This window comes from Pagrus major, chromosome 14, assembly GCF_040436345.1.
Source record: "Pagrus major chromosome 14, Pma_NU_1.0".
NCBI lineage: Eukaryota > Metazoa > Chordata > Actinopteri > Spariformes > Sparidae > Pagrus > Pagrus major.
In genome coordinates this window covers 10,232,419-10,252,421 of record NC_133228.1, presented here as the reverse complement: position 1 = coordinate 10,252,421, position 20,003 = coordinate 10,232,419, and the positions used below count along the sequence as shown (strand labels likewise).

Genomic DNA, 20,003 nt, shown 5'->3' with positions numbered 1-20,003 from the left:
TGTCAGAACAACATGTTGCCGGCTGTGCGCTGCCCGTTTGATGTGCAAATGGAAGGTGGGAGGGCTGTGTGCTCTTATCTTCTTGATGCTGTTGTAAACAGACACACACACACACCAATGCTTTTCCATTTAACAGTGCCTTAAAGGTCATGCCAGGACAGAAGAATGGCTGTCTACACTCATTTACCCCTGAAACTGCCACTCACTGTCTGTTAGAGCAATTGGGAAGATGTGTGCTACATGTTGATCTGATGTGGGTGTTCAGTCCTGGATGTCAACACCTTTAATTACACCAATAACATGCACAGAAAAATGGCGCTCTTACAGTCTCGGTACTCGAGAGTAAAGTCTACAGTAAAGGGGCATCCAAACATTCTGCACATTTTAGTGCTTTTTAGGATTAACAGGAAAAATCCAGCAGCTCAGAAAATAAAAGATCCTCCGATACAAGATAGTACAAGACATTAGATACACCTGTATATCAACTGATCACTCTAACTAACCGTTTATCCAACCCCCCACCCTGAGGAGGGGGCTGCAGAGTTGCAAATTAAAGCAGCTGCTCATTAGAGAAGCTGTATAAGTGAATTGACAGGCAAAATAGCCTGCTCACTTGTAGGTGGTGGAGAGGAATGGCAGTGAAACACTAAAAACAGAGCTAATGGCCAATTTACTGTACAAAAATATAAGAATAAAAACTTTCCAAACTATTTCCACTGTACACCAGGTAATTGCAGGAAACCCCCAGCAGCTGCGGTTCATGGATGGATGGGAGACAGAAAATCTTTCTTCACCAAAGTTCCCAAGTGTGTAGTGGTTTTTAAACCTCCCGTTTATGAGTTTGCTTTGCATTGTGATGCAATTAAACCGCTTTAAATATTTTACACAGATTGGGTGGACACCGGTGTGAAACACTGGATATATAAGGTGCTTAAAAGGCAGCGAGCAAATGTTATTACATGGAGGGCCTCTCTCTCCCTCTCTCTCACTCTCTCTAACCCCAGACCCCCACCTTCAGGCCCTCAGTTAAGTGTAATAGTGTATGGTGGATGTGAGAGGGTTTGAGACGAGGTCAGAGCAAGGATCACCAACTAATTACGGTGCTGAGGCACTCAGCCTCCGTCAGATTGTTTAGAAAGCATTAGGGGGGAAACATGGGCTTCCCTGGTGCATTGCACGTAATTAGTTTGGAGCCAAGGTCACAAACAAACACAAGCACGGGGACAAACAACATCCACGCACACATACAGAAGCATGCACACTCTATTCTTCCTCTGCTCTCGAGCTGTGCATTCTCCTGTCTTGCTCTCTCAGGGGCAACAAGGCACAGCGTCTATTAATTTCCTAAATGAATAGCCTAACCAATTGATAGTTATTTATGGATGTTCGCATTTTATGCACAGCACATGCTCCTTACTATTAATTACCTTTAGTGTGGGGCGAGGCAATGTATTGAGTAAGACGATATTAAATATATTTTAAATGTTTTGTACTGAGCAGAAATCATCTATCGCCCCTCACTAAAAACTTCACTTCACCATCAAGATATAGGGTGTTTTCTTTTACCTCTAAAACACTAATTTCCATACAACAATAAGTATGCTGTCTAATCAATATGTTTAAAGACTAACTGCTGTGGCCATTCTCTTAAGTGTTACTTTAGATTAGGGTCATTGACCCACTGGGCAGACTTGGCAGATGCTTCTTTAACGGTGCCAGAAAACAATGATTAGAGTAGCTGTACTGAAACATGGTCACAGAGACAACCAGGAACACATTGTTAGAACCAAACAGGCTTTTTTGTGTAAACATGTCCAGCGGTGCAAAAATGTTGCTAATATGTTAGGTTTTCCATATTTCCTGACAGTGTAAATAGCATAGACAATCTGCTCCATTAAGAATTTATGCTTTAATCCAGCATAGAGAGAGATATGGTAAAAACACATTTTAGGATGGTAGGCAACAGTAGTACTGGTGGGGATAAATCTACAGCCAGCCCAGGCAGGCACATTTAGAATTGACAGATGGCTCAACCATGACCGCTGAGAGCGAGGTCGATTAAGAGGGCTGGTGGGCAAAGGGGGTTTGGGAAGAAATGATGAAACAAAATGAAGTTTGGTGCTGCGGTCTGTATGCAATTATCTGCTCTCCAGACACTCAGGCCGGCTTTAGAATATGCAAGACAATCACATTTCTTAAACCCACACAGAAAAGCTGTTTCATACATAATGCTCACGCTGTTAGAGAGGTCCTGCAGGCTTTGGTACGGACCGGGACTGTCAGACCACCTAAACACTAAAACATTCAACACTGTGCATACAACTGATTATCTGCAGTGGTGTGTCATGCAAACATGCTAATCTGCATTGTTTATGTACACTTCAAAGTCCTCTTAACGGGAAAGCACAGATGTTTCACAGCTAATGATGATTACATTTATGATGATAAAATCATTAATTACCGCAGTAAAATGTTATTACATATTTGGCATAAGAGACCTCATCTAGTATTTTGTATTTCTAGTATTTGTACTGAAAACATATTTTGTTCACGTTTCACATTAAAAGGGGCAATATGTAAGAATTTTAGTTGAAACCCTAAATCAATGAACAACATTTATGAACAGAATGTGAATATATGGCGGTTTTGACATAATGATGTTAGCATGCTAACCTGCTGGCCCCAGCATGTAGCAGTCCAAAGCTCCTGTGCTAGCGTTGTAAACACTAACACTCCACTGGTCCTCCAGCTACCAGTCTGACCTGCTAGCTGCAGGGCTAACTGAGCTATCTAACTACAGCAGCTAGACTTCACAGTTAGAGGTTAAGCTGGTGATATGTTGACCCCTATTTGTTTTGAGTATGAATTTGACAAGTGGCTAATTCTTATATATTGCACCTTTAAGGCAACAAACAAAACCCACGTGTTCACACACTCTTTATAAACATGCGACATACGTCCGTGCGACATAATCATTACAAGTCAGTTCTGTCTCTGTTCAGCTGAGGGACTAAGCTCGGCTAATTTGTTAAACGCATACAGCAAACATAAAAAAAAAAAAAAAAAAAGCTGTGTTACTCCACAGCTTTGATCTGATCCTAGTTATCTCTAAATGTTAGATCAAAGTAAAAGAGGAGTGATCAACACACAAGTGTGTATACCAAAGACTGTTCCTCAGGAATATGTGAAAGTGGTGTGAGTACACATGTCAAATTAAAAGCTCTAACTGAAGAGAAACCAGTATTTTATCTTAAAGTTCAATTAGGTGAAATCCAGATTGACATAAGTTCCTGTGAGGTTACAGTAAATGGTTGATAATGCTGCTAACCCCACTGTGAATCAACACCTCAGCGTGCGGCCGCACACAGCTTGCAGCAACTCTCAGCTCATTGTTATAAGTTGGGAGTTTTCTCACTTGGGTTATTATTCGCGTAGAGACGCTGCACTGCTGATTGTTCACTTCCTGCCTAGTGCAAACAGTGAAGAGTCGAGGTAAGAGGTGGAGTGAAGACGTGGCAAACATCCGTAGCGATATTGACTTCACATTGTGTCAAGCCTTATTTATTTTATTATTTAGACTGTTCTGGGGTCTATTTTCTGCTTAATGGTTGTAAAAAATTGCTTGATTTAGCAAGTAGCAGCAAGAGGAACACTTCTCACTTTTAAAATCAGAGCAGAGAAGCCTCAATCCAAACAAAACCAAGCTTAGAAAGTTTCTGAAATAGAGTAAGAGAGTAAAAGAAATGTACTGGGAGAAGAGAGGCATGGGCAGACTATATCTAGGAAGGGAGGCAGTGGGAGATGGAGCCTGTGCAGCATGTTGGTATAGGGCATTAAATCATACTGTATGTGGGCGTCGTGATCAGAGTTTGTTCGGAGACAACCTTCATCTTTTTCCACACCGCACACGTATGCACACACATGCTTACCTGGATGCCGTCCAGCAGTTTGCTCATGCACCAGAAGCTGTCAGCCTCGATGTTCCTCAGAGCCTCTTCCTGGAGACTGGACACGTCAAAGTTTTCCACTTCCTCCTCTAGAGAAGAGAAAGGAGAACAGAGAGAGAACGAGAGAGTGAGAAATAAGCAGTGCAGAGACAGAAAGACCGGTGAGAGAAAATTGGAGGGAAAGTGAAAGAAAGGTGATGAAAGACAGAGAGAGAGAGACAATGGACATGGAAACAGAGCGATTTAGGTCTACAGACCTAGCAGGGGCTCCGTCACAGGCGGCCCACTGCTCAGACAGGGGAAGAAGAAAGCTAAAGGTGCAGAGGGAGGACGTCAATGGGGAGAGGTTATGAAAGAGATGTAGGGAGAGGAAAGTAGACGCAGACAAATTGGACCATGGGAACGAAGGAGGGATGAAAAAATGGAGGGCATTGTGGCAGCCGAACGTGTGGGAAGAAAGTATAAAAGCGGACTAACAAACCAGCCGAATCATTACCATCCTTAAAAAACAGTGGTTCAACCATTTTTTTTAATGGCTACTTTGAACATTAAGCAAATGTCACAGTCTCCACGCACACAGCATAATATGTTCTTATTATATATCGCAGACGCAGTGAGAAATTATGCAGTTTTGTTCCGTCTTTGAGCTTGCTGAAGTTAAATTGCCACTCAGAATCAAGACCCAAAGTCTTAGAGTTACCTTTATACCATCTGATATACTCTTCTACTTTACTGAAAGTATACTTCACTTTTTTTAACTATACTTGATCAATTTTCTTTATTAGTATTTGTTTAAGTTCTATGATTTAATTTGCATTTGACTTTTAATGCCATCTGAAAAGTGCCACAAGGGGAATTGTGAAGTGGGAAGTTGGGAAGAGAGTCTGTAAATAATAGCAGCAGAATGGTGTTCTGACATATCCTAAAACGCACTGCACACTGCACAGAAGAAACAATTCAAAAGCAGCAAGCACAGCGAGTTCCCAGTCATCTCCAGCGGGTGACTTCAGCGATGGGTGTCATCAGATGTCATTAACGGCAGCAGCGTGTGACGGACTGCAGGGGCTTTGACGGGCTCCTGACAAGCCACTGACAGCCAGTGGAGGGGAGATGGGACGAGACTGATTAACGATGATCTGGAGAGGTGGAGAAAAGGGAGAGTGGCGGGGGGACGGTGACAAACGGAGAAAAGGCGTGCGTGCGCGTGCGTTCATATTACTAAAAATTTGTTGAGTTTAGTGGATGTGTTTTTGCGCATTCCTAATACATCCTCGACACACACACATGCATACACACAGGACCTGGCAGCTCTGCTTGGTATCCTTGGCAACCCCAGTGGAATGTTGTCAAGGTTGTAATGAGCATGCTCAGTCTGACAGACAGACAGACAGACAGGGAGCTGGCAGCGGGCCAGGACTACAAAGCCATTAACAACTCGGCTGTAGGAGTGTAGGTGTGAATGTATGTGTGTGTCTGTGTGTGTGTGTACTCGTTCAACATCTTGCCATGCAGCCGGTCTCATCATTGTCTTGTCCGCTTGAAGTCAGGTAAGGATAGATAGGCTCCTTCGTTCCGGGGAGACCTTTTATCCCGTCACACCGGGACAGATCAAGGTGTCCAGACAGCACAGGAATCTAATTTTGTCCACACAGCTACCAGATCTTTAATACCAGATATGGAAGTGGTCAGGGGCTGGATTATGATGAGATGTCAGTACAGTTCATTCTGACCACGAGCGATGCCAAAAAAGCAAAATGTAACACAGCTGCGGGCTCACACATAACAGCTGTTATTAGTGCAAACATACAGATGTAATCTCATAAAATCCACTTTTTGGAGTGAGATCTAAAAGAAATCTGCTTGCAGTGAGGAGTAACTCAGAGACAAAGAGGTCACCCACAAACAAACACGATGAGTCAGAGACAGCTGATGGGATGAAAACTCATAATATTTCCCTGCCGCTTAAATTGGGGCCACTAGCAGAAGTCAACTACAATCAACCAAAGCTAAATGCGGCGTTGGAGCAGCTGTTATAAGAATGTGGAGACAAAAGGAGCCACCGCCTGACCAATTTGAAGTCAGTATTTAATTTGATGGCTGCAGAAGACAATGACAAAGCATGAATACAGCACTCTCTCTGGGACGCGGCGGCTCCAGGCATCAGCGACGGCATTAAATTTGTAGTTGAAAAGATTAATTGTAAACAGGCTGACTGGCAATTTCGCGTGGTGTCGCTGCTGATTAACAAGGTGGTGAGAGCGCCACGTCCTGGGAGACCCTGAGCGTCCCAGAGTCTCAAATCAGTCTTTGTCGTGGGCTAAAGCCTTTGCTGTCGAGCTCAGTTCCAAACCTGGACCTTGACTCTGGAGCAGATTAGAAGGGACGGCTTCCAGGAGTCCAGTGGTTGTACTCGAATTGGGCATAGCTCATCACAATAACAAGGACACACAAGAGGAAGGGGCTATGAGAGAGAGAAGGCCCTGAAGTGGGTGTCTGTACTCAGTGGTCGGATCACGAGGCAACAGTGCCCCCTGTGATCGCTGAAGGAAGTGATCCTGACACCAATGACCGATTTGACATGGATGAGCGCTTAAAAACAGTCAAAGCTCAGGTCATTAGTCATTTTCATGGTTAGGTAGTCCAGACAGCTCTTTCTCTTCTCTGTTGGAAAGAAAAGAATCAAAGCTGTGTGGTGAATGTCTGATGATTCAACCTGTAGCCAAATTAAGTTTTCATGAACCATTTGATCCACTTTCAAACTTGAGTGTTTTGGTGACATAAAAGCACCATTAGGTCATCCTGAATGCCTCAGCGGACCTTGTGTCTCAGTCGACCTGCCTTCAAAAGAAGAAATTGCTAATTACTTTCACCAGATCCACGCCTCAGTAGGAGGAACTCTCTCGGAGATTACTTTTGGAGTACTGCCTCCACACTGAGGACCGGATGACAATACATGTCTGGGACTTGATCCGTGTCTCTGTAGAAATGCTTCACAAATAAGAACCAGGGGAATTTCTGGAAGTTCAAGCTTCAGTGAGCAGCCTCAGAGAACGGGAGTCTCAGTGGCTTTGGTTCTGTGTGAAACTCGTCTCCGAAGTGATGTCATTGCCAAATTAAATTCTCTGGTTCTTGGAGGTAGAGGAAGCAGTCTGACTGCAGCTCACCTTGGTGGGAGAGGAGTTTGATACAGCCAACTCTCTGAGACGCACAAACATGAGATGCGCAGGATTCTGAAGACGGGCAGTTTGTAATCAAATTGGCAGAAGAGCACAGCACACAGAGTCTGAGGCACAGCCAAGGAGCCTCACAGTCAGACTGATTACAGAGCTTGTTTGCTTGAAAGTGAAAATTCTCATACAATCTTTTTGAAGGCTAAAGCAACAATCAAACAATCTTTTATTTACAGAGGGGAATGTTTAATCTTAGAGATCTCCAATAACTCAAGCTTACTTTTATTCTCTTGACTTCATTTGATGTACCGTTTCTTTCTCTTTTAAAGCCTCGACTTCCCTCTGATAGTCTCTTGATCACGCTGAATGTATATCAATGCTTCACCTCTCCTACACAGCCATTTGACATCTCTTCTCTCTTCTGTCGCCACCCTGCCTCTCCAAGCTGTTCTCTCCTCTCCCCCTCCTCCCCTCACCTCTCATCCCATTGGCCCCGCAGCCGGTTTCCTGCCAGGCCCCGGGGTTTTATTTCCTGTTTGTCCTGGCGCAGGGGGCAACTTGTCCAGAGAGACCAACTGCTTGGTCGCTGCCAGCTGTGAGCGCTTGGCACAGCTTGGCATGCCGAGCCGGGTTACACCTCCGGAGACCGACTGCGGGCGCCTACATACACAGATCCATGCTCGCGCTCGGTTACACGCAACACACACACACAGTCGCGCCCAGTGCTGCCATCTGCCCTCTACAACTATGGGCCACGAGGTAATGTGATGTAAGATGATAAACGAGCTAGTTTAGCCTGATGTAATCATAAAGAATGTGTGTGTGCGTGGACTGCGAAGAGCAATTGGTGATAAAAACAGTCCCGTTTGACAAGCCTCTGTTGGTTCTGATTAATCACGAGCAAACCTGAGTTGCAGACCACCAGAGAGAGGGATCGAGTTGGTTTTAACAAGATTTCACCATCCAGAGCTCATAATATCACATGGAGTCGTGCAGCCATTACTTATAATTTACAGCGGTAGTTCGGGATAAATGTAATGAATCTAACGACTTTGGGGCACCGAATCCTAACATGCCACAATCCAGTTTCCACCTTCAGAATGACACCCAAGTGACACAGCTGACACTTAAAAAATGAGACGCATGTTGGCTGCTGGCGAGGAACGCAAAACTTCAACCTCCCCGCCAGCCAGCCAGCCCCACCTCTCACTCAGGCTTCTGTGACAAAAAATAAAGAAAAAGTGATTTCCCCACCGTGGCACATTAGCGTGGTAACAATGTTGTTAATGAGAGCTGAACATTTTCCAGAGAGGTGGCGTTCATACTGTTGGATAATTAAGAAGTGAGTCAACCTGGCAAATCTGGTGTCACCAACACACACACACACACACACACACACACACACACACACACACACACACACACACACACACACACACACACACACACACACACACACACACACACACACACACACACACACGATAGGAGATGAGAGCGTTATGAGAATAGAATTATGGCTGTGTGAGAAACAAGATGTGAAGTTATGAAAATAGACAGCTGGAGGTGAAGGAAGGTGACGGTGTGTGAGAGAGAGAGAGCAAGTGGAAGTGATATGAGTGGAGGTGATAATAGAATTAACTGGGTTTCTTTCTATCAAATCTTTGCCATCTCTTAAAACAAACCCTTTGATTTCCGTGAATCTTTGGGTTCATGAGTGTAAGAAACTTATCTAAAATCTTCTGTCTAGCTTCCCAAAAAAAAAGCATCGGCTGTCTTCATTTCGCAGTTCTTAGAAGTTATAAGGTTTTTTTTCCGCCTCAAAGTGCACCACTAAGCTTACTCATTGAAAGCGCTGAACTTCAGCCTCACCAGTGATAAGGAACGCTTAAGGACATAAAATCTACACAATCACTCCGACAATGTTCTCATCTCCCACTATCTGCGCTACAAGCCGTGTGTCCATACATCAAACAGCGGGCCCCCACAGCTGTTGGCAAGATAATGTAAGTCCTTGACATCAAATGGAATACAGCTATTAATACCATATCTGCCTATGTGCAGACACATAATGATCCACTTGCCCCGAGGTAAGATGGTGTCTTGTATTAGGAAGCTTAGAGTGTTTAATGTTGAGTAAGGCCACCGCATCGCATTAACTGTGGCTACTGCTGCCAATATCTCTCGTCGCACCGCATCCCTCCCCGTCACCACCCCTCGCGGAGGCCTGTGGGATGTTTGTACAGCACAGATGTGTGTGAAATGTGTGATTCAACATGTGCGCAGCTGGCAATATTTTCTACAATCGTGTTACCATGGCAATGCCAGTAAGTCACAACATTGCCCAGAATGAGGTTGGTTTGTGTTTTTCTCCACAGCTTTCTGATTCTGCAGTGATAACATGCACAAGGGAGGGGGGGGGGGCATCGGTGACCAACTGGCCAAATCCTAACTGGATGGTTCCTGATAGATCTTATCATTTTTGGCCACTGTAAGGGCGCACACATGAGGAGCAATCCGAAACATACTTTTGTTGCCTTCGAAGGGTGAAGGTAGGTTTGCCAAAAATATTGCGTCATGATGTGGAAAAGTGGGGACATAGAAAAGTGAGGCTCTTTTACAAGCCAGTTGTAGATTGAAGTCTAAGTCCTGAAACGATCGGTTGAATAGAAAAAGTCAATCAACAGAAGATTTTTCAACACTAGTTTGAAAAAATACCACAGATGACTTCTTCATCAGATATGTCTCAGTTTCTGTTTGAGAATAAAAATGTTTTAGCCTGTAGGTGGATTTAAATCCTCCCAAAAGTAATAAATAAATAAAAACAAACCCCCTTCTGTAGAAAACACCAAAACATTTCACAAAGCAAAACTATTATAAAATCAGGACAAAAAACTCCCTCTTTTAAAACAATATTCCGGTACAAAGACTTCATCAGATTATTTAAAAAAATAAATGAATAACCTGATGAAGGTCTTTGTAAGCCTAACAATGTTATTAAAAATTGATTCCTGAGCTCAAGTGAGGTGAACGGTGTGTTTTGTTCACTTTTTTCCCAATATCAGAGAAAGAAGAAAAAAGTTTTTACGCTTGGCTGAGATGGAAAAGTTGGTGCATCCATAAAACCAAAAAATGTATAAATCATGACGTACATGAAGCATGTGACTTAAACATCCAAGGAACTATAAAGTATTTAACATTTTTGCATTTCCAAAAACAATTAAACCTTTGTTATATTGTACATTTTATTGAGTTGTGTACCTGCATTATTCCAAATGTTTCCGACAGTGCTTGATCCCAGAGAAATCTATAAGTTTACTCAAACTTACAGTGGCTTTCATAGAGTCGCTTGTCACTGCAACTTCCAGGAAAACATCAATGCAATGCATTGCATGCAACAATGCAAATGAAGCATTCTTCCTCTTATGTCTTCTATACATGCATTGTAAACATCGAGTGTTTGTGTTTATATGTAGTCGAAGCTCAGTGTGCACAGTCTCTACATAAAAATGCAGATTAAATTAGCACTTTCTTTTACTACCAAGCAACAGTGCTAAGTGCTTTGCATTGTTTCTTGGTAGTAAAAGAAAGCGGCAATTTAATTTGGTTCTTTATTTGATTTTTCTGTTTGTGTTAGTGTTTTTGTGGGTCCTGGTTACATATTACATATCGGGGCAGCAACCAAAGTGCTCTTTATGGACTAATGGATCAGACGTTGCTTTGCTTTGGTGTTTTTATAAGGGAACTTGATTTGTGTTTAAACAACATTTATGTCGACAACTGACTATTCTTTTTAGAACTTATTTCTGATCATGTAGCATAACGTCCTTAAAACCTCTCTCTTCGTGCACGCTTCTGGAAATGTTTGCTAAATGTTTTTTCTTTCTACTTATACTGCTGACAAAGTGAAGAATTCACTCTCATATTAACTGTCACTTCCTATAGGCTGCCTCCTTCCACACACACACACACACACACAAACACACACACACACACACACACACACACACACACACACATATATACACATGTTTTAATCACATAAGATGTCCAATCCACTCAAGCTGTAGTAAATGTGCCTGCCTAATGTACAAGACACATTTGGGAGCTGAAGCAAAGTTTCCTGAGATGTAAGTGAAGGATCAGTCCATTAAGTCATTAGTGTGTGTAATCTGCAGGCTTAGTTAGAGAAAAGAAACATTAGGGGAACGGTAATAAGCAGACATTATGAACGGCAGCACACACATTCACACTCGCAGGGCGGTGTGATAACACACCTCATGACGTAATCCTGTGCGTGCACCAATGTTTCTGTAAATATGTGTGAGGCTGCAGTTTGTACCCAAGTCCTATTGTTTCAAATCTGCCCACATATCTGAGATGTGTATATGTCTGTCTTTGTGCGCATACATGCACAAAGTCATGATGCAACACAAAACAGCACATACCACCGTCGCAGCAGCACGGTAAGATGACTGTTTCAATTGCCTCCAATTGCATCAGGTCAAGCGAAACGCGTCTCGCTGGTGACAGAATGATAAAACAGATTTTTTTTTTTCTCCCTCAAATCAAACGGCCGACAGAGAGAACGAGAAATAGAGTCCGGGAAGAGATCTGAAGCTTCTCGGTGAGGAGAGCTTCAATTTATGGCTTTTTATAGTCAAGTAATTAACTTAATCTAAAAATATTCAATAACCCCTGCGATTATTCACAGAAGATAAATCATTTTTTGACAGAACTATTTCTCTGGATCATTTCAGAGCTCTATTGCTTTTTATCAGGAGCAATGAGAGAATCTCTGGTAATACGGGGAAATAAGATCAGGCCGGATGCAGATGAAAGCACAGCTATTGATTTTCAGCTTTATATATCCTTCTGTCAGGCGCCAACCACGGCCCTTTGTGATTTCAACGGTCACTTCCGCACCGCAGGCCAAAACATGTGAGGTTCAAAACATACAATTAAAAAGCAATAACACAACGAGATGCAGTGTCTCTGCAAATGCTCATCACATGGCTTGAAGAGATTTTCCACTGAACACTATATTACAGTTTTCTAATCATGTTTCCTGTCTCTACATGCGGAACATGTTTTGTATGACTGAAAACAATTCCTGCATTTGTGTCCTGTTCTCTCCCACATATTTCGTTTTTAGTCTATCTAAAACTATTGATTTTAAATGGTTAAAGGACTTCATTCTGGGTTTAAACCTTATCCTAAACAATAAACTATAGTTTGGTTTGGCTTGAGTCTTCCATAAAAAAATAAAAATAAATAAAAAATCAACATTTGTCCAAATGTTCAAAAAATAAAATAAAATAAAGAAAAACAAAGAAATTTCTCCTAACACCTGGACATGCATGAACAAATGGCTAAAACAAACTCCAACAATAGAGTATAAAACAAATAATGTGTTGTTCAAGCATCTAAACACTCGAAGTTAAGAGAACTTATTTCCCTCCAGCCCTGAATGAAGATAATAACAAAGACTGCTGCGCCTCTGCTACATTATAGACTCTGGTGAAAACTGTATCGTGCAGAATCAGTTATAGTAGATATTAGATATTTTTTCTGAACAGATTCTTGCTTAAATACTAAGTATACTCACAACACTCTGCTTTCCATTTCTTTAATAAGAACTTTTAAAAGAGATTTTAAAAACTCTTGAAACTGACAACTGAATGGATTTGGAAAGGAGCGTCATCTCTAGAATGGTCAAAAACCTGCAAACAGTCTGGTGCCTGGCCATCAACTACATAGTGTACAACTTAGAAGTCCCCAGATCATATTAAATTGAAAAGACGTTACTTACAATGTTGTCACGCGTTCAAGCTTGTGCACCCACTCCAGACGGGGTTGTGTGATAACACTTTTAGCTTAGTGGCTACAGTGAAGATTTTGGCATTTTATGTTTTCTTTAAATTTCTTTACATTTTCTAACAGTCCCCATCTACCTCAGTTGTTTAGGAGAACGCTACAACACTGTTCTGCTGTGAAGCTACGGAAATCTTTTGTGGACTACGAAACTTCACCCGAGTAGATCATTTTCTACTATTTTTTTATTTGTTTATTTTATTTAACTTTCCCTTTAAGCAGATTCTTTCATCCTAATAAAAAAGGTTAAAGCATGAAGTGTTATATTATTTTGTACAATCTGTAAACTAGCCTGTTGTTAAAATTACATGCATGTTTGATTATATGTTAAAGTGAGTTTCCATCCATCAATCTGTAGAAATTCAAATTGCGCATTTAGATACATCAGTTACTAATTTCTTTAAAATTTGTCTTATATTTGGATGGAAACCTGTTTTTCCTGAACATTTTAGATTAGGCAAAATATGTCGAGACATTTTATAACCAAAGAATTAGCAGTGACATTTTTATCGAGCGATCCACCTCGGTAGTGAATACTTAAGTGTCTAACAAGTTATTCTCTTTTTAACAAGTTAAAATAGACGATAATATTTAGAAAGCTACTGGATTAAGCTGCTAGGTTAAATGTGCATTAGGTTATAAGTGGCTGAATGTGGAGAATGAAGTAGAAAATGAATGTAAAGTGGCACTCATCTAATGTCTGAAAGAGAAGAACATATTTCAGGGGAATAAAAGAGACACATTTATCCAGAAAAAAAAAAAGTGCAGAGACAGAAACTGAGGGTCAGAACCACACAGCTGATTCAATTCCTGCCTGTCCAAATGCTATTACTTAACCTCAGAAACATGGTGATTGTGTTCTAAACCAAATAGAGGAGTGCAGACCGAGACGAAGCCCGAGCCAGGAGACAGAGACAAAGAGGGGCAGTGTCAAAGAAAATTGAAGAGCAAATCTCAAACTGTCTGGCAGAAAATAATGCCCACGCCGAGTCAATAATCTCAGCCAATGATTAAAGCGGGAGAAATTAGAGAAAGCAAAAGTAGATAAGCAACAAAGTAGAAAAGACAGTGTTCCTGCTGGATGTCAGCAGCTGTGCTCGGGCAATCACTAAGCAGCTCATTAGAGCTAATAACAGCCGTTAATCAGAGGGAGACTCAGAATAGAAGGCTCGACCAACGGTGGCCAGACCACGGGGAGAGAGAAGCCGATATTAGTTAACCGCCTACTGGCTGAGATCCACTCCGCAGATTGCTCAATCTATAGACGGACAAACAGGCAGATGGATTGAGTTTGTATTTCTTTTCCAGAACTACACAGTGCCCGTTTAACTTGAATAAAATGTTAAGACACAAGATTTTTAAAGAAAAACAAAGAATATTTGTGAATTGTGGCTTTTTTTTTTCAGTATAAGGTGTCATGTTTTCATGTTTGATTTTAAAGTATTCAGATTAGATTAAATTATAACAGCTAATAACAAAATTACCATGTCATTTGTATTCAGTAACTTACTTAATTTCAATGTCGTCTGACCCAACAATGTCTGTTACACAATTACAAGCAATACATGAGTGAATAAAGCACAAAATGACATGTTACTTCCACCAGAATATATCAAGTCTTCTAGGACTGTCACTTTTTCTACGACCACACATATCCAGCCAACTATTATTGTAATGTTTCAGCTATGTAGTCCCCTGATGCGAGGATGCAATTGAAATACAAATGAGCACGGCATAGCACAGCGTGACAGGACGCGCTGTGCCACAGCTAAAGCTCCGTGCCAGCGGACAAACAGCAGATCAGAGACGAGATATGAGGGCAAAACGCCGAGGAGAGGGGAAGCAGAAGACACAACATAACGCTGAGAGGGCCAAAATGAATGCCTCCAGGAAAGGAAATTGCTGCTTACTGCAAGAATACACTGCCAATCCCAATTTATCACTCAGGCAGACTATGACAATGATATTTAAGTTGGAGAAATCTCGAGGTGCTTTCACACCTGTAGTTTGGTTGATTTGGTCCAGACCAAAGGAAAAAACATGCATGTTTTGTTCTGGTGTAGTTCCTGTTCACGCTGACTTTTTACAAACAAACCAAGAGATGTAAACATCACGTTATACAGACTGACACACAGATTGAACTGTTTTTGGATCCATGTTGAGAAATCAAATTCCGGTGATGGACAGAAGTTTACTCAGCACTTCAATGCTTCTGATATATTTATGTTCTTCGGTGTCACGAGGAAAACACAAACAAATACATGACTATAAGCACTGTTAGTATTATTAGACTGCATATTGACCACATGCTGTGAATAAAAGCAGGAACGGGACGAAAAGGAGGAATCTTTTACCGCAACGATTTCGGGGATTTTTACTGTGAAATCGCTGTCACACACTCTTTCCTGCATGAATTATTAAATCACAGAGTAATACCTTTATTTTGATATTTGTTTTTACTTTTGAGTGAAAAATCCCTTTATTAAATACATGTTATTTTGAAGGTGTAATGTAAATGTCCGCTGAAGTGGACACCATGCATCAATGGCATAAAAAGTGATTTATTCTCAGAAAACCAGAGGCAAAAACAACATTTTTCGACTGAATATGTGATTTAAGAAAACACTTTTATCCAGATTATAATAATATTTTTCTTATACATCTCTTCTCTGTGACTCCAGTGGGTGTAGGGTATTTTCTGCCTATTTGACCTATATTTGTTATGTTAACACTGCTGTTGCTGCTACATAAAGTGGATCAAAATAGGCAGAATATACCCTTCGGCACATAACATCCACTGGAGTGGACATAAACAAATTTTTGGTAAAAAACATGTTCTCGATAAAAGTATTTCTAACAGCTTATTTTGTTGATTTTTAAAATTGGTTTTTAAATTAGTTTTCTGAGAATAAGACAGCTATTCCTGAGGTACCTGGCGCAGCTCGTCTTTCCTCCGCCATTTTGAATTTATGATGCCATATCTCAAACTGACAAACAGATACAAAGATAATATTTAAATGGAACTGTGGACAAGGCCTTGGAGATCCGCCAGCTGTTGATTGAGACATGGTACTTCAGCTTAAATGGTTAACTCGTTAATGGACTAACTGACAAAAAACACAGGTAAGATTATCTATGTGGCCTGACCTCTACCAGGTCACCATGGTGGAAAGGTGGCTGTTTTGTCAACACCTCGGCCTCGTCATCCTCCTGGATCCACACTCTTCACATATAGTTTATAATCTATTTGTATCAGTTGTTTTTGTCTATTTTTGATTTTTTTCATCTGAATACTCTCTGTGAGGGAACCCTCCTCTGCAGCTCTTCCTGAGGTTTCTTCCAATTTGCTTAGAAGCAGACGCAGACTCTCCTTTTCAAGTGGTCTCGGTCCAGTTGTTCGGTCTGCACCAGGGTTCAATTAAAGACTTTGAACTAGCTCAAATGAACTACTTTAATGGGGGCCAACATAAAGCCAAGTTGTGTGGTGTGAAAGCAGCCTTAAGATTCACACACAGACACGCACAGTGTCTAATGTCACTCAATCTAAGTTTCTGTTCACGTCCACTCTCAGCTCTTCTCTTCATATAGACAGACATCAGCCTCCGTGTGTGTATAAACTCACCTCACCAGTCTGTGCTATGTATTTGTGTGTGCGCGCTATTACCCTCCTGCAGGCATTTCATCACAGCTGACTGACAGTATGTTTCCATCTTCCATGCTTTGTCCCTGGGTGCATCACCAAGTCAGTCTATCTGCAGTGTTACACCCCAGCCCACACACACACTCACTCACAATGGGCCTGTATGTATAAGAGGATGCTGCTGCACCTTGACTTCCACAAAAAGACATCCCGCAGAGCCCCTCTTTGTTCTGGGGCTTTGTACAAAGTATGCTTTAATGATATGTATTCTCTCTTACCCTACTTATGGTACATTAGCAGCACTTAGGTTGTCTGTCACAGCCACAGACCCGTCAGGCTAACATTAAGCTTCATTTCCAGCAAAGCACACAAGACGAGGGGAAGCAAGGCCTTTTACGTGAGCATATGTAAAAAGGATCATTCTTAAAGGATAAAACAACACTAACATAGAAGAGGGGATGTATATAGGCAGTGCCAGTTTGAGAGAAACGGTACACAAATTTCTACTTGTTAACCAATTTCGATGAGGAAATAACAAACGGTTCTGAAATAAAGTCAAAACTGAATTCTCAACTGAAACAGTGCAGCAACGATGAAAGAAACATATTTAAAACAAACAAGACCAAAAGCCAGTCTATTACGCACATGCAGGCACACACACAAAAGTATGCACAAGCAGTATATCAGACACACACTCATGCATTCACCAAAGGTCCCTCACAAAAACCCTCACAGTCGCGTACACACAGAGATTAAACAACTTCTGTTTGTGCCAGGCAGAGGGTGCCAGTTTGTGAGTGAAGCCCATTAAAAAGTCATTTATCCGTTTCCATTTTGTTTCTCCACAACACTGAGGTTTAGATTAATTCTATAATTTTACCATAGAATGTATATTTGGTAAAATAAAACATGCTCTCCTCTGCCAGGACGGTCCTGCTCTGGTGTATTGTTCTGCCTGTGCTGTACCTCATTAATATTGTAAATTTTAAAGTCTGAATTTCTTCTCCAAAACCACACAGTGCCCCTTTAACATAATGGGATAGGAGGCACATTGAAAGTTAAACTCTCCCACCTTCTCCCATTGGTTTAAAGGCACGGTTCAACTTAAAATTAAAAATACATAATTTTCCTCATAATTGTAGACCTACCCAACTGGATTGTTTTGGTGCTTAGTTTTGAAGATATCAGCCATCGAAATGTCTGCCTTGTCTCTAAAGGAACTAGATGGAACTCTGCTTGTGGCGCTAAAAGTGGCAAAAAATAAATTAATTCATTTAAATTATTTTCTGTCAAGATAGTCAAGATAATCAAATGGGGGTTTTTTTGTTTGGTTTTTGTGGTACGTTTAGCACCAGAAGCCTCAACTTGTAAACCATGTTTTGTCACCACAGGACTGAGACAAACTTTCCAAAATAATGTAAAATGCAAAAGAAAACATGGGGGACAAATCTCTTACTTCATAAAATCAAAAAATTATGTGTATATTTTAAAAACTGTGTCCTCAGCAGACAGCTCTGCCTTGTTTAAGCAAGTGATAAAGAGCATTACTGTAAAAGGAACTGCACATTTCTCTGCGTTTGCGAAAGCTTAAAGAAGCTTCTTGAGAAAAAGACATGTGTCTGGGGATCTGAGGGCTCTTGATGTTTTAAAAGGCTGGCTAAAACACACACGCACACATACGCACAAACACACACCGCATCCTCCACAGCACTATATCAAGACCTTCTTCATATAGAAACATGTATTGCTCTTTGTGCTCCTCATCCTCTCCATCTTCTCTAATAACCACAAGGACACATCTCCAAAACCTTTCTAACTATACTGATGGCTTCGGTCGGTTGGACAATTTATTTGTCCTTTTATCTCCATTTCCCCCTCACTGAATGATGTGACTTCCCTTTTCAAACTCCCTTTCTTCAGTAATTCATATTGCCATTTTGGAGATAAGCCTCTGCTTCTGCTGCAATAAAATGCATTTAAACTTTAAATACACTTAACCCAGAATATTTTAGGCCTGTCCTCATCCTTCCTTCCTCAAGGGTTCCTGCTCACTGAGACATTATTCTACTTCTATAAAAGAAAGAAAACATACAGTCTGGCAGCAAAATGGTAGAAAGTACCTATTCAAGAACTAAGAGCACTTCTGTCAATGGTGAAAAATCTTACTTTTGTTGTTCTCAACTATCTGAACAATTCAGAGTGGTGCTTCTTTTTCCAGGCATCTAACTATAAAGGAGACAAATTATGCTCATTTTCAGTGTCATAATTTTATTTTGGGTTACTACTCGAATAGGCTTACATGTTTTAATGCTTGAACAACACAGTTCAGTTGTTGCACACTGTCCAGTGTGGCAGCACTATATTCCATGCAACTCTTTAGCTGCTAAAAGCTCCACTATGTCCACCAGCTAACTGCTAACTCGGTCATTTGATGCACTTGTGGAGTTGGGTACGTTTCTGAGTTTGCAGGGTGTACAAGCTTAAACCGCTTGATTTAATGCTAACCGACTGAACTGGCATTTCTCAGGTGTAGGTGGGGAGAACTAGCAGCATGTGGCTAGTTAGCAGAAGCGCCTGGACAGTCGATCAGATCAAAACCACAGGGCAGTGCCTCTCTGTGTTTACTTGACTGACGTTCACAAGAAAAAACTCCTACCAGTACTTTCGTATGAAGCCTAGTTTTGATCTGCTCCTGTGTTCTAGTGGCCAGAAACCTTTTTTTTTCTTAAGAAGGCTTTGAAAAGTTTGCTGGAATGTGTTACAGGAAACTCACTGACTCTCAACTATCATTAACAACAACCATTAACCACAAGTAAAAATTGTTGGCAATAAAACCAAAACAATAAGCTAAAAGACGTTGTAAAGTTCTGAAGAGCTGAGAGGAACTGCTGAGGGACACCTTTGTTAAAATTGTTAAAACAAAGAATATTAATTATAGTAGCTTTAAATCTAATTATCAAACCTTATTCTACAGCATTTTTATTTAGAGTTCAGAATTCTTTGATTCATGAAAAAAAAAAAAATCAATCAATAATCGCAAAAACATACTTCAATGTCAGAGAGCGCCTGCAGCTGACAACAAAACATTTAGACAAACTGTTACACTGTATTTGAAACTCTTGGTTGGTTGTTTAACCTGACAAATAAATTCTATACATACATTGGAAGCACAGCTTTCACACAACACTGAAATACACTCTCCATACAGAATTCATTTCTGAATCCTTTATGAAATCCACTTTCCGCCTGCTATGACAAATGAACCCTTGCAGTGGAGGATGGTGATAGGTTACACCAGACCAGCCATCTCTTAGTTGATCAGAGGATGGACTCCCTGGCTCAGCTGCTTCCTGACAGCATGTGGGCACTTTC

At 41.1% G+C, this 20,003-nt stretch overlaps 1 protein-coding gene across 2 annotated transcripts in view; it reads right to left on the bottom strand.

Moving 5' to 3' along the window:
• tbc1d22a (TBC1 domain family, member 22a) overlaps positions 1–20,003 on the bottom strand; it is a 127,450-nt gene that overhangs the window by 59,064 nt on the left and 48,383 nt on the right. For both annotated transcript variants that reach the window (XM_073480716.1, XM_073480715.1), the window contains exon 10: positions 3,930–4,036. In XM_073480716.1, the coding sequence (XP_073336817.1) occupies positions 3,930–4,036 (107 nt within the window). The remainder of the gene's footprint in view (positions 1–3,929; positions 4,037–20,003) is intronic.